Source organism: Pan paniscus, chromosome 9 (genome assembly GCF_029289425.2).
Source record: "Pan paniscus chromosome 9, NHGRI_mPanPan1-v2.0_pri, whole genome shotgun sequence".
Lineage (NCBI taxonomy): Eukaryota > Metazoa > Chordata > Mammalia > Primates > Hominidae > Pan > Pan paniscus.
In genome coordinates this window covers 108,530,238-108,545,105 of record NC_073258.2, presented here as the reverse complement: position 1 = coordinate 108,545,105, position 14,868 = coordinate 108,530,238, and the positions used below count along the sequence as shown (strand labels likewise).

The 14,868-nt window shown below is 44.5% G+C and overlaps 1 protein-coding gene across 2 annotated transcripts in view; it reads left to right on the top strand.

The window, feature by feature from the left end:
* Window positions 1-5,269, top strand: part of SLC35F2 (solute carrier family 35 member F2) — a 70,687-nt gene extending 65,418 nt beyond the window's left edge. For both annotated transcript variants that reach the window (XM_003828347.5, XM_034933626.3), the window contains exon 8: window positions 3,468-5,269. In XM_003828347.5, the coding sequence (XP_003828395.1) occupies window positions 3,468-3,653 (186 nt within the window). In that variant the 3' untranslated portion in view covers window positions 3,654-5,269. The remainder of the gene's footprint in view (window positions 1-3,467) is intronic.
* The last annotated feature ends 9,599 nt before the right edge of the window (window positions 5,270-14,868 follow it).

The following is a 14,868-nucleotide window of genomic DNA, read 5'->3' as shown; positions in this document are numbered from 1 at the left end:
GATTGTATAGTAGTTCTAGTTTTAGTTTTTTGAGAATCTCCGTACTGTTTTCCATAGTGGCTCTACTATACTAATTTACATTCCCACCAGCAGTGTTTAAGAGTTCCCTTTTCGTTTTCTTTTTTTTTTCTTTTCTTGAGATGGAGTTTTTGCTCTGTTGCCCAGGCTGGAGTGCAGTGGCACGATCTCGGCTCACTGCAACCTCCGCCTCCTGGGTTCAAGTGATTCTCCTGCCTCAGCCTCCCGAGTAGCTGGATAGGTGCCACCACCACACCCAGCTAGTTTTTGTATTTTTAGTAGAGACGAGGTTTCACCATCTTGGCCAGGCTGGTCTCGAACTCTTGACCTCAGGTGATCCACCCGCCTCAGCCTCCCAAAGTGCTAGGATTACAGGCGTGGGCCACCACACCTGGCCTAAGAGTTCCTTTTCTATACATCCTTGCCAGCATATTATTTTTTGACTTTTTAATAATAGCCATTCTAACTGAGGTAAGATGATATCTTATTGTGGCTTTGATTTGCACTTTCCTGATGATTAGTGATGTTGAACATTTTTTCATATACCTGTTGGCCATTTATGTCTTCTTTTGGTGAATGTTTATTCATGTCCTTCGCCCACTTTTTAATAGGATTATTTGTTTTTCACTCTTTAGTCATTTAAGTTACTTGTATACTCTGGTTATTAGTCCCTTGTTGGATTAATAGTTTGCAGATATTTTCTCCCATTCAGGAGGTTATCTTTTCACTCTGTTGATTGTCTTCTTTGCTGTGCAGAAACCTTTTAGTTTAATATAGTCCCATTTGTCTATTTTTGTTTTTGTTACCTGTGCTTTTGAGATGTTAGCCATAAAATCTTTGTCTAGACCAATGTCCTAAAGTGTTTCCCCTGTGTTTTCTTCTAGTAGCTTTATAGTTTTGGGTCTTACGTTTAAGTCTTTAATCCCACCTTGAGTTGATTTTTTTATATGGTGAGAGATAGGAGTTCATTTTCATTTTATACTAATACCATGCTGTTTTGGTTGCCCAGCATTGCTTTGGCTATTTGGGCCCTTTTGTGGTTCCATATGAATTTTAGGATTGTGTTTTCTGTTTATGTGAAAAATAACATTGATATTTTGATAGGGATTGCATTGAATTTATAGATTGCTTTGGGCAGTATGCTCATTTTAATGAGATTAATTCTTCCAGTCCGTAAACATGGGTGTTTCCATTTGTGACATCTTCAATTTCTTTCTTCAGGGTTTTGTAGCTTTCCTTATAGAGGTCTTTCACCTCCTTGGTTAAATTTAATCCTATTTTATTTTGTGTAGCTGTTGTAAATGGGATTGCCTTCTTGGTTTCTATCTCAGCTAGTTCATTATTAGTGTATAGAAAGGCTACTGATTTTTATATGTTGATTTTGTATCCTACAACTTTACCTAATTTATTGATCAGATCTAAGAGCTATTTTGTGGCATCTTTAGATTTTTCTGGATATAAGATCATGTCATCTACAGAGAGGGATAATTTAACTTCTTCTTTTCTAATTTGGATGCCTCTTATTTCTTTTTCTTGCCTAATTGCTCTGGCTAGGACTTCCAGTACTATGTTGAATAGGAGTGGTGAAAGTGGGCATCCTTGTTTTTTTCCAGTTCTTAAAAGTAAGGCTTTTATATTTTCCCCATTCAGTATGATGTTAGCTACTCCATTCCTAATTTTAAAATCAGGTTAGCAGGATTAATCATAAGTTGAGTTTGCTTCTCCAGTTGAAAGGAAAAATAAGGCCCTGGGTATTTGATTACACATTAATTACAGTACATAGTTTCTCTAATTTTTAGTACACCATTCTTGGTCAGTCTTTAGCCACTCTCTTTCTGTGCTTTATCATGCTGCTAAACATACATACTGATGGCCAGGCGTGGTAGCTCACGCCTGTAATCCCAGCACTTTGGGAGGCCAAGGCGAGCGGATCACAAGGTCTGGTGTTCGAGACCAGCCTGGCCAACATGGTGAAACCCCACCCCGTCTCTACCAAATATACAAAAATTAGAGGCATGGTGGTGCATGCTTGTAGTCCCAGCTACTTGGGAGGCTGAGGCAGAAGAATCGCTTGAACCCGGGAGGCAGAGGTAGCAGTGAGCCAAGATTGCGCCATTGCACTCCAGCCTGGGAGACAGAGCAAAACTCTGTCTAAAAAAGAAAAAAAGAAAAAAATACAGACTGATTTCTTTAATACTTCAACTTTTGTATGGATTTTCAACTCAAGAGGAAATATACAAAATTCTTAATAGAATTTATTTAGACTTTTGGGGTATATCATTTTTCCATATATATACCCAATGAATTAGTGTTCTTTCCTCTTTGCATTTTGCTCTGGGTGGTGGTTTTCAGTCTTAGGAAGGGGAAAGTTGGGGAAGGTCACCAAAAACTCCATCCATACTTTTAAAATTTCTGTCAGAATGGGCTCCTGCTCTTTTTGGTCCTTCTGGGAACAGAGAGTGTATGAGATGCCTCTCACAGGGCTCTGTTCCCTATGATTGTCCTCACCGGACCTTACACCCAGTCACCTCTTTGGGCTTTGGACTCTTCTAGTATCTTAGGCTCTTTCTAGCTCTACAATTCTGAATCTGCTCAGTCCACCATAAATTTTACTATGTAATACTTGCCCACAGAGACAAGATAATGTATTAAATTTTAGCAAAATGAATTTCATTAAATAGCACACATTGAGAGGCTGTTGAGCAGATGCCACTTCTGTACTTCCACATTTCATCACAGTCTTAAGTTCCTCTGCTTCATACCAATATTGTAAGCAGTGTCTAGGGTCTGAATGGGGCTCTCTGTGGTATCCATGATGACCTTTTATTTTCTCCACTAAGTGGGACTATATGCAGAGTCGGGTGTAGCTGGATTATGACAGAGAAAAGCAAAGGTCCATTTCTCCTAAAGATCCAAGGATCCAGGTGGCTTATGTGCCAGGTGCTGTTGGCAGAGTCCTATCATTCACCAGCATACATGGGAAGGTTTTGTGCATTAGCATCTCCTTAGGTAACTTTCAGAAAAAAGATCATGAGGCCAGGCATGGCGGCTCACGCCTGTAATCCCCTGCACTTTGGGAGCCTGAGGCGGGCGGATTGCTTGAGCTCAGGTGTTCGAGACCAGCCTGGGCAACATGCAAAAAACCCCGTCTCTACAGAAAACACAAAAATTGGCCAGGTGTGGTGGTGAGTGCCTGTGGTGTCAGCTACTCTGGAGGTTGAGGCGGGAGGATCACTGGAGCCTGGGAGGTGGAGGTTGCAGTGAGCCGAGATTGTGCCACTGCACTCCAGCCTGGGCCACAGAGCGAGACCCTGTCTTAAAAAAAAAAAAAAGAAAGAAAGAAAATAAAAGGATTATGAGAGGGTAATCCTCAAAGCACAGTTGGCAAAAGCCAGCAGCAAAGATGTGTATGTGAGGGGCACAATTCACTGCCTGTTCTTCCCTTCTAGTTTTCAGGACTCTACATCCTGTCCTTCACTGTCATCATGGTGGGGTTTATCCTGTACTGCTCCACCCCTACTCGCACGGCCGAGCCGGCTGAAAGCAGCGTGCCTCCAGTCACCAGCATTGGGATTGACAACCTGGGGCTGAAGCTGGAGGAGAACCTTCAGGAGACCCACTCTGCTGTCTTGTAGCTGGAGAAGATGGCGCACCCATCCCCCACCAGGATAAAGCAGAGTCTGCTGCCTGCTGAGGGGACACTTGGGGAAATAGCAGACTCAGAATGGACACTCTACAACCCTGGGTTGGATCCAGTGGTTAGGTTTTAGAAAGGAACACTGAACAAAGTTCAAAAGTAGAAATACCAAAATAGAGCAGAAACCAAGCCAAGAGTGTGTTTCTGTGTTTGAGGACCAATATCTGTTCGTGTTGAGGAGATGAGGTGCAGACTCCACACTGGGGTCTTAGAGGCACCAGTGGGAAAGCAGGACTGGGGAGAGATCCAGGACTGAGCCAGCCTCAGGCCAGGGCGGGAAAGCAGGCTGTCCAGGCTGGGCTTGGTGGTCAGGAACAGGGGCAGCTCACGGTGGCTCTGGAGTACGTTTCCTCTGTCAGATGCTTCAAGTTTTTTTTTTTTTTCTGCTGAGGCAGTTATTGTCCACAGGCCTTTGGGTACAGATGAGGCCTTGGGGCTAACTGCATGTGGCAGAAAACGGGTGGGTCAGCCCTTGAAAAGTCCTGAGATATAAGTGTGAGTACTATACAAGCATTAAACTGGAGTGCAGTAAACCTAGGAACCTTCCCACAATTGTTTTTTTGTTTGTTTGAGATGCAAAGTCTAGAGTGCAGTGGTGCAAGCTCAGCTCACTGTAACCTCTGCCTCCTGGGTTCAAGTGTTAGTAGCTGGGATTACAAAAGCATGTGGCCCCACGCCCAGCTAAGTTTTGTATTTTTAGTAGACATGGGGTTTCACCATGTTGCCCAGGCTGGTCTTGACCTCCTGACCTCAAGTGATCTGCCTGCCCCGACCTCCCAAAGTGCTGGGATTACAGGCTTGAGCCACCGTGCCAGGCCTGTTTTGTTTGTTTTTGTAGAGAGATGGGGTTTCGCCATGTTGCCCAGGCTAATCTCAAATTCCTGAGCTAAAGCGATCTGCCCACCTCGGCCTCCGAAAGTGCTAGGATTACAGATGTGAACCACTGTGCCTGGCCTGTTTGTTTGTTTGTTTAAAACATTTCTCCATCACTCATTCCAGGTCCCAGAGCAAACTCTCTCTGCTCTCGGAGCCTGTGACACTGGCTATGTGCTCCACAGTTTCAGTCCCAGGTCATACTCTCCAACAGTTTTCAGAGCTCCATGTATATGTAGATGCCATCCCTTCTAAAAACTTCTCACGATCTCCTGGAATATTCCTATTGATCTCATTTTATTTAGCATCAGCTCAAGAAACTAAGTCTTAGTGCACATTATCACAACAAAGAAAAAGCTTTGTTTTTATAACTGGTAAAAACAAGAAAAGATTCTCATCAAAATGAAAATATAAAATTAATCATTTCTCACCAAAGAGTATGCCTGGGAGCCTCCAGCTGTTAAAAGACAATACTATTACTTCTTCTTATCAAAAATTTGTAATGCCCTGTGATTTTTATGATACTTCTTCAATACAAAGTGTTAATATGTATCATCAGTATAATAACAACCAACAAAATGCCACTTTCAGAAAACTGTATGTAAATTTTTTGTAACAATGTAAAAAAGAAATGGGGAGTAAGTGTTCACATCATTAAAAGGCTTTGAATTCGTGGAAATACATCAACTGTGTGGTTTCTTTGATTAACCATTTCCCCTTGTGGATTTTTTTTCCAGTAAAGCCGTCCTTCAAAACCCTTGTGGATTTTTTTTTCTTCTTTTTTTTTGAGTCTTGTCCTGTCGCCCAGGCTGGAGTGCAATGGTGCTATCTCAGCTCACTGCAACCTCTGCCTCCTGGGTTCAGCAATTCTCCTACCTGGACTACAGGTATGCACCACCATGCCCAGCTAATTTTTGTATTTTTAGTAGACAGGGTATCACCATGTTGGCCAGGCTGGTCTCGAACTGACCTCAAGTGATCCACGCACCTCAGCCTCCCAAAGTGCTGGGATTACAGGCATGAGCCACCACGCCTGACCTCCTTGTGGATTTTGAATGACTTGACATATTCAGTATTTCTTCATATTCAATTTTTCAGAGTCGTATCCTCTGTGGGGTGAGGCAAGCCTGTCTATTTGGGGACTATGCTGGGATTCAAGGGAATTCAGAGCAAGCTTACTGATCATTTGCAGGAATAAACATTTTCCAATTCTGAATTACCACGAGTTTTTTTTACTTTTTTGAGTGAAGTAACCTTTCATTTTCTGCAGCCAATTAAAACTGCCGTTTCAATTGATGTTTGGTTTTTGCTCCCTAACATTAACAACTATGAGAGTGGGAAAGGTTATGTTAAAATGTTTGGCTCTTTTAGGAAGACTTTCAGTTTGATTAGCACACTGATGGTTTAGTTTTAAATTTGTGCTATTTTGCTCATTGTTTCATTTTATTTACACCAGCGACAGCCGCAGTCAGAACTGCAGTTGCTGATCCTGCAAGGTTGCTGTTTGGTGAGCAGGGTCATTCACAAAGTCTTTGGTTACATATTTGGGTGTTTAGGATACATATACACCAGGATGGACTTTAGAAAAAGGAAGTAGGCCGGGTGCACTGGCTCAAGCCTGTAATCCCAGCACTGTTACGTGCAGGTCTTTGTTCTTAGAGCTCCCAAGATGGTGGCGGGCCGCTCCCAAGATGGGGCAGGCCACACCCAAGATGGCAGCAAGCCTTTTGTTCTCTGACCTGGGGTTCTTGGCCTCAATGGATTCCAAGGAATGGAACCTTGGGCCATGTGGTGAGTGTTAAGCTCTATTAGAAGCCGTGGGTAACGGAAGAGAACCGTGGAACCCAGCAACTAGTGTTCAGTTCGATTAGGATGAACCTGGGCACTTAGTCATGCAGGAACAATGGCGAGCCTTTAGCCTGATCAGGAGCAGCAATGGGCGCCTCTCTGGATCAGGAGCACAGTGGACACTCTGCCAGATCCGGAGGGGTGGAAGTCAATGGTGGGTCTGCAATGGCAGCAAACAGCAGTGGTGGACGGCTCGGCTGGAGCCGTAACAAACACGGACAAGAAGTGTGTGTAGCTGCAAGATTTAATAGAGTGAAAACAGAGCTCCCATACAATGGGAGGGGACCCAAAGTGGGTTGCCCGATCCGGTTCGAATGCCTGGGTTTATATCCCGATCATTGTCCCCTCCCCATGCTCTCAGGCGATATATGATTTGACTATTTCTTTACTGCCTACTTTTAGCCTAATTTGTATTTTAGTGAGCCCTTTTTACTACCTGATTGGGTGTGAGCTGAGTTACTAGCCCTGTGTTTAAAGGTGGGTGAGGTCACCTTCCCCAGCTAGGCTTAGGAATTCTTAGCCTAGGAAATCCAGCTAGTCCTGTTTCTCAGCACTTTGGGAAACTGAGGCAGGCAGATTACTTGAGGCTACGAGTTGGAGACCAGCTGGGTTAACATGCCGAAACCCTGTCTCTAAAAAACACAAAAATTAGCTGGGTGTGGTGGCATGCACCTGTAGTCCCATCTGCTCCGGAGGCCGAAGCTGGAGGATCACTTGAGCCTGGGAGGTCCAGGCCCCAGTGAGCCGAGATCATGCCACTGCACTCCAGCCTGGGCAACAGACCCTGTCTCAAAAAAAAAAAAAAAAAAAAAAAAAAGAGAGAGACGAAAAGAAAAAGGAGATAGCATTTTTTGAACCCTAGGAAACCATCCAAATCTCAACTTATCTGTGTTGACTTTTTTTTGTTTGTTTTTTGAGAGACATAGTCTTGCTGTGTTGCCCAGCCTGGGATGCAGTGTCCTGATCTTGGCTCACTGCAACCTCTGCCTCCCGGGTTCAAATGATTCTCCTGTCTCAGGCTCCCAAGAAGCTGAGACTACAGGGATGCGCCACCACATCTGGCTAAGTTTTGTATTTTTAGTAGAGACGGGGTTTCACCATATTGGTCAGGCTGGTCTCAAACTCTTGACCTCGTGATCTGCCCACTTCGGCCTCCCAAAGTGCTGGGATTACAGGCGTGAGTCACCATGCCCGGCCATCTCTGTTAACTTTTAGAGATATACTTTGTTTATATATTCAAAACACAAAATTAAACATTTTTAGAGAATAATTTTTGATGTATGTATTATACTAGAAAATACACCACAAGTGAAGGTTAATGTTTTAACATAATTGAGTTACTCACTTGAGTCTGAGTGTTCTTAGAGAAACCTGAAGTCACCCCTTACAACTAATATGATTTGTGTTCCTCCTCACTAAACAGATATTGAATGTTTATCGTGTCTAAGTATTTTAAAGGATACAGATGAAGAGATGTGTAGGGCAAAGCCTGGGGGAAGGGGCGAGGGGCTTCCATGCTCTCCCTGGGCACACCACTTTCCAGGAACCTTCATGGCTTCAGCTATCCAGAAGCTCCCCTAACTCACTTCTCTTGGATTTGTTTTGTTGAGGGAAGTCTGGCTCTGTCACCCAGGCTGGAGTGCAGTGGCACGATCTCAGCTCACTGCAACCTCTGCCTCCTGGGTTCAAGGAATTCTTGTGCCTCAGCCTCAGGCGTGAGCCACCATGCCCAGCTTTCTTTTTTTTTTTTTTTTTTTTTGGTATTTTTGGTTTTCACCATGTTAGCCAGGCTGGTCTCAAACTCCTGCACTCCAGTGAACTGTCCGCCTTGGCCTCCCAAAGTGCTGGGATTATAGGTGTGAGCCACTGCGCCTGGCCCTCTTGTGTTTTTATGGAAGTTTCCTGATTCAGCATTCCTTCCCCCAGGGTATAGGGCGGGACTCACTCTGGGGAGGGTCTGAAGACCCACAATCAGAAAAGCGGGCAAGTCCTGCCTCGGGGCAGGTGAAAGGAGGGCAGGAGAAAATTCTGTTTCCTGAGGCCTAACCCAACATAACAAAAGACTGTAATGGGGCTATGGGAGTTAGGAACCAGGAACTGTATGCAAACTAATATATATCATGACACCATAGGCCACCTCTGGTTTTCAACCATGGATCCCTTACAGCAAAACAAATATACAGAATCTTTAATAATTACTTTAGTCCATCATATTGTGTGACTGTCTCCCAGGCAGAGGCCACTGAAATTTGCAAGCTTCCTTTTAATCTTGTCAGACTCCAAAAGCAGGAGTGGTCTCGGCAGGCACACTGCTTCGCCCTTTCAGGCATCTGGGATCATCGAGTTAAGAGACAGTGTCATCTCTTGCTCTGAGTCTCTTTAGAGTCATTAATATGATACTGGATTTTCCTCAATTTATAACGCACTTTTTCATTTATTTATTCTTGGCTATTCCTCCTTTTTTCCATTTGTCATTTAATTTTACCCCAATTTTTCCACTTTTGGAAGGGACATTAGGTTTGGCCACTGTGCTGATTCATGTCGCTGGTAGCAGTACCTGTCTAGCGAGTGCCTCCCCCTCAGTCCACGCCCATTCATAGAAGGAAAGGTCACATAGGATCTGAACTAGTGAGCCTTTTTTTTTTTTTTTTTTTTTTAGACGGAGTCTTGCTTGCTCTGTCACCCAGGCTGGAGTGCAATGGTGTGATCTCAGCTCACTGCAACCTCTGCCTCCCAGGTTCAAGCGATTCTCCTGCCTCAGCCTCCTGAGTAGCTGGGACTACAGGCACACACCACCGTGCCCGGTTAATTTTTGTATTTTTTTTTAGTAGAGACGGGGTTTTATCATGTTGGCCAGGCTGGTCTCGAACTCCTGACCTCAGGTGATCCACCCACCTCAGCCTCCCAAAGTACTGGGATTACAGGCCTGAACCACCGCACCCAGCCTGTATTTATTCTTAATCCCAATTTTTCCAGATGGGGTGAAGGCACAACCAACCCCTCATCAGGCCCTTAGGAATTCTGACAAAGTTTAAAAACATAGTGACAGCTTCCTGCTTAGAAATAATTCCTGCTTGCAGCACTTGTAGTTACAGACCTGGTCCTAGGACCACTGCATTAGGTAGTGGAGAGAAAAAAAATTTTTTTTGGCCAGGTGTGGTGGCTCACACCTGTAATCCCAGCACTTTGGGAGGCCGAGGCAGGTGGATCACGAGGTCAGGAGATCGAGACCATCCTAGCTAACCCGGTGAAACCTCGTCTCTACTAATAATACAAAAAAATTAGCTGGGCGTGGTGGCAGGCGCCTGTAGCCCCAGCTACTCGGGAGGCTGAGGCAGGAGAATGGCGTGAACCTGGGAGGCGGAGCTTGCAGTGAGCTGAGATGGCGCCACTGTACTCCAGCCTGGGCCACAGAGCAAGACTCCATTTCAAAAAAAAAAAAAATTTTTTTTTGAGGTGATTTTGAAACCACCTTTGCAAAATTATAACTGAGACAATGAAAGAACTCTAACCTAACCAACTCTATCTTGCTTCTAACCTCCAAGCTGTCTTTGTTTATTCCTGGGCATAGGCTGAACTAACTTTGGGAGGAACTTAGTTTATAGGCTATAGTTTAAAACAAAGATGAGGCTGGGCATGGTGACTCACACCTGTAATCCCAGCACTTCGGCAGGCAAAGGCGGGCAGATCAACTGAGGTTGGGATTTCAAGACCAGCCTGGCCAACATGGTGAAATCCTGTCTCTACTAAAATACTAAAATTAGCAGGGCATGGTGGTGGGTGCCTATAATCCCAGCTACTTGGGAGGCTGAGGCAGGAGAATCGCTTGAACCCAAGAGGCAGAGGTTGCAGTGAGCCAAGATCTCACCATTGCACTCCAGCCTGGGTGACAGAATGTGACTTTGTCTCAAAAAATAAAAATAAAACAAAATTGCTAACAGCCCTTTCCCCAAAACAAGCCTCCTTGCCTGGGGACTGGACTACTAACATCAGCCACAAGATAAGAAATTATGGTTTAGAAGTCATGCAGCTGGAGGCTACAAGATTCTGACCCTTTCTAAGCTGCTCCTATGATCAGTGCTTGAGATATTTTGCAGACCCTGCACTTGATGGATCAGCTGGCACCACCCAGATTGACTAACTGGCTCATCTGATCTGTGGCCCTCACCCAGGAACAGACTCAGTGCAAGAGGACAGCTTCAATTCCCTATGATTTCATCTCTTACCTAATCAACTAGCACTCACGGCTCACTGGCTTCTCCCCACCCACCAAGTTGTCCTCCCAAACGCTTGGGGAGACTGATTTGAGTAATAATAAAACTCTACTCTCCCACACAGCTGGGTCTGCGTGAATTGCTCTTTCTCTACTGCAATTCTCCTGTTTTGATAAATCAGCTCTCTCTAGGCAACAGGCAACGTGAACCCACTGGGCGGTTACAATTTGGGGAAGAAAGAAAAAATTATAGTCATTATACCAGTGTATCCCTCCCTTGGCAAGAATTGTATAGTCATTACCAACATCCTCCCCAGCCCCCCTTCCCCAGATCAACCAGAAGGAGAAAAAATTCTAGTGCGGGAGATTCTAGTTCCACTCATTTTGAGTGTGAGCACACACTCGTGAATGTGTGTAAGCCAGCCGTTCATAATTTTATCTCCCCCACTTTAGGCAACCAATGTTTCAATTGTACATTCTACTTCTCTATTACTCTAAGAAGGATATCTCTCCGCCTACTGTTGGACGTTATGAGTTGTGTACAAGTAGTTTCAACTTTCCCAATAATGTAAATAATCAAGGAATTTGAAAACCTTGACCTCTCATTTTAATTATCATCTAGCCCAATTCCCTTTTTAAAGATAAATAAGGGAAGGCACAGGAAAGCGATGTGATTTGTCTGAGTTTTATGCCAGACGAAAATGGATTCTTAGTTCATTACTGGATTCCTAGTTCATTACTAATTCTCACTTAGCAGAATGTCAGAAACACTGGAGATGCTTTTAAAAATAGAGATTATCAAGCCCTATCCCAGAACTACTGAGTCAGTCTCCAGGGGTGGAGGCCAGGGATCTCTGAGCACACATTTCCTAAAATATTTTGCTTAATAATAAACCTGGGCTTGGTGTGGTGGCTCACACCTTTAAACCCAGCCCTTTGGGAGGCCAAGGCGGGAGGATCACTTGAGGCCAGGAGGCCAGAAGTTCAAGGTCAGCCTGGGTAACACAGTGATACCTTGTCTGTACAAAAAAGAAGAAAAAAAAATTAGTCAGGCATGGTGGCATGCATCTGTAGTCCCAGCTCTACTCAGGAGGTTGAGATACGAGGCTCACTTGAGCCCAGACATTTGAGGTTGCAGTGAGCTATGATTGCCACCACTGCACTCCAGCCTAGGTGACAGCAAGACCCTGTGTCAAAAATAAAATAAAATAAAATAAAATTTAAAAATAAACCTCTATCTCTATAGGGATAATGGTGTAATGGTGAAGTAGAGAATCTCAGGTGACAAAAATCTCATCTGTCCATCAAGGTTGATCTCAAATGTAGTCTCTTAGGAACCCTTTCTCAGCCTGGGTCCCACCCGCCTTTAAGCTTCCATAGTCTTTGCTCATATCTTCCTTTTAGCACTTACCACAGTGCTTGCGGTTTATCCACCTGCCCTTCCTCACCCCAGTTGGAGCTCTTGTAGGTCAACAGTGGCCTTTTTTCCTTTTTTTTTGAGACAGGAGTCTCGCTCTGCACCAGGCTGGAGTGCAGTGGCATGATCTCGGCTCGCTGCAACCTCCGCCTCCCAGGTTCAAGCAATTCTCCTGCCTCAGCCTCCTGGGTAGCTGGGATTACAGGCACCCACCACCACACCTCACTAATTTTTATATTTTTTAGTAGAGACGGGGTTTCATCATGTTGGCCAGGGTGGTCTTGAACTCCTGACCTCAGTTGATCCGCCCCCCTCGGCCTCCTTAAGTGCTGGGATTATAGGCGTGAGCCACCGTGCCCGGCCCCTTTCTTCATCTTTCTAGCCCATTGGTCAGCTCACCTCTTGGGTTAAATAAACTTTACCTTTTGTCTCAGTACAGAACACTGAAGGGGACACTGACCTAAAGTAAAGCCTTCTAGGCAGACACATGTGGTTAGCAAGTTGTCCTACCCTGCTCTGTTTTCTTTCTTGCTGGGCCTTTTAGTCCTAGTCTTTCCCTTTGCCTGCTCCTCATCTGGAGAGGGGCAGAGGAGTTCCAATCAGGGCATCCCAAGTTAAAAAACAATGTCCCAGAGAAGCAATGGTATGAATGACAGCTATTATATCATAATACTGCGCAAGGCTATGCATCCTGGTTTAAAGAAATTTGTGAGAACTGAGAGTTTAACCAGCCTGTATAACACTGCTTCCTTGAAAAATTTATTTTCAAACATCTGGCTTACATGAGATCTTAAAAATTTTTTTAAAATAATATATTTTAATGAATATATTAAAAATATTATTTCAGTGTGTCACTAGCCACATTTCATGTATCCAATAGCCGCATGTGGCTGGTGACTACCCTGTTGAACAATGAACTCTTAACTTCTTCAAATTAGACTGTTAGAGTAGGTGGGCAGGCAAACATGAACACCACAGGAGAGGGCTCTCCCTAAGGAACCTTAGGCAACCATCTGGTGATGGTCAGGTGCTTTTTAAACTCTCCGTCTAAAATAATAACTGGTCACAGCTAGCACCAGGGAAAGGCAGTCTCCCAATAGATACAAAACACCTGAAGCTGGTTATCAGCAGCTTCCCAATAAGATCTTAGGAGCTGAGTGAGTGTGCTCACCCATGCACGCTAAGATGCAAAATGGCGGAGTTTAACTGGTATATGACATCCCTCCAGGAAGCCTGGACTGGTAAGGGCAAAAATGCCTCAAATGAGCATGTGCACAACTTCAGTAAACACACTGCGCATGCGACCCTTCCCAAGTGCTGGCAGGCACTGCGCACGCGGACAGTCCACCCCAAGGAATAATCAAGGGAGGAGAGACTCAAAACTCCATTTGGATCTCTGAAGTCACCTGCTTGGTCCTCTTCCAAGTGTACTTTACTTTTTTTTTACTGCTGTAAAGCTTTTCTCTCTTTTTTTTTTTTTAAAAAATTTGAGACAGAACCTCACTCTGTCGTCCAGGCTGGAGTGAAATGGCATGATGTTGGCTCATTGCAGCCTCTGCCTTCCGGGTTTAAGCAATTCTCCTGCCTCAGCCTTCGGAGTAGCTGGGATTAAAGGCACACACCACAACGCCCAGCTAATTTTTGTGTTTTTTAGTAGAGTTGGGGGGTCTCACCATGTTGGCCAGGCTAGTCTGGCTAGTCTGGCCTCAAATGATCCGCCTGCCTCGGCCTCCCAAAGTGCTGGGATTACAGGTGTGAGCCACCACGCCTGGCCCCTGCTCTAAAGCTTTTTAATAAACTTTCATTCCTGCTCTAAAACGTGCCTTGGTCTCTCACTCTGCCTTGACTCTTAGACTAATTATTTCCTCTGAGGAGGCAAGAATCGAGTTGCTGCAGACCTATACAGAATCACGGCTGCTCACAAGACTCTCCTAGGGATTGTTGATATAAATTGTCTTATTACAGAGATTGAATCTAAGTTATCACAACATTTAAAATCAGAAATACATTTGATAACAACCATTTTCATAAAGAATCTTTCAGTGAGTATTAAATAAAATTCCATTCATGAAGATAAGAAATAATTTATCTAAATGCGTGCTGATCCCTGAGGCTAAAAATCAGGAGCAAGCACAAGCTTTTGAAACACACCTTCTTTAGTTGAAAACCTCCTCTAAGGCCGGGCGCGGTGGCTCACGACTGTAATCCCAGCACTTTGGGAGGCAGAGGCAGGTAGATCACAAGGTCAGGAGTTCGTGACCAGCCTGGCTAATACGGTGAAACCCCGTTTCTACTAAAAATACAAAAAAAAAAAAAAAAAAAAAAAAAAAAAAAAAATTAGCTGGGTGTGGTGGCGGGCGCCTGTAGTCTCAGCTACTTGGGAGGCTGAGGCAGGAGAATGGCGTGAACCTGGGAGGCGGAGCTTGCAGTGAGCCGAGATCACGCCACTGCACTCCAGCCTGGGCAACAGAGTGAGACCCCGTCTCAAAAAAAAAGAAAGAAAAAAGAAAACCTCCTCTAAATGCTTTTTAAAAGCCTATTAGAACAATATTTATTGATTTTAAAATATTTTTTGTAGACATTAATGCCATTAAAAAAAAAAAAAAACCCCAGCCGGGCACAGTGCCTCACATCTGTAATCCCAGCACTTTGGGAGGCCGAGGCGGGCGGATCACCTGTGGTCAGGAGTTCGAGACCAGCCTGACCAACATGGAGAAACCCTGCTCTACTAAAAATACAAAATTAGCCGGGCATGGTGGCGCATGTCTGTAATCCCAGCTACCTGGGAGGCTGAGGCAGGAG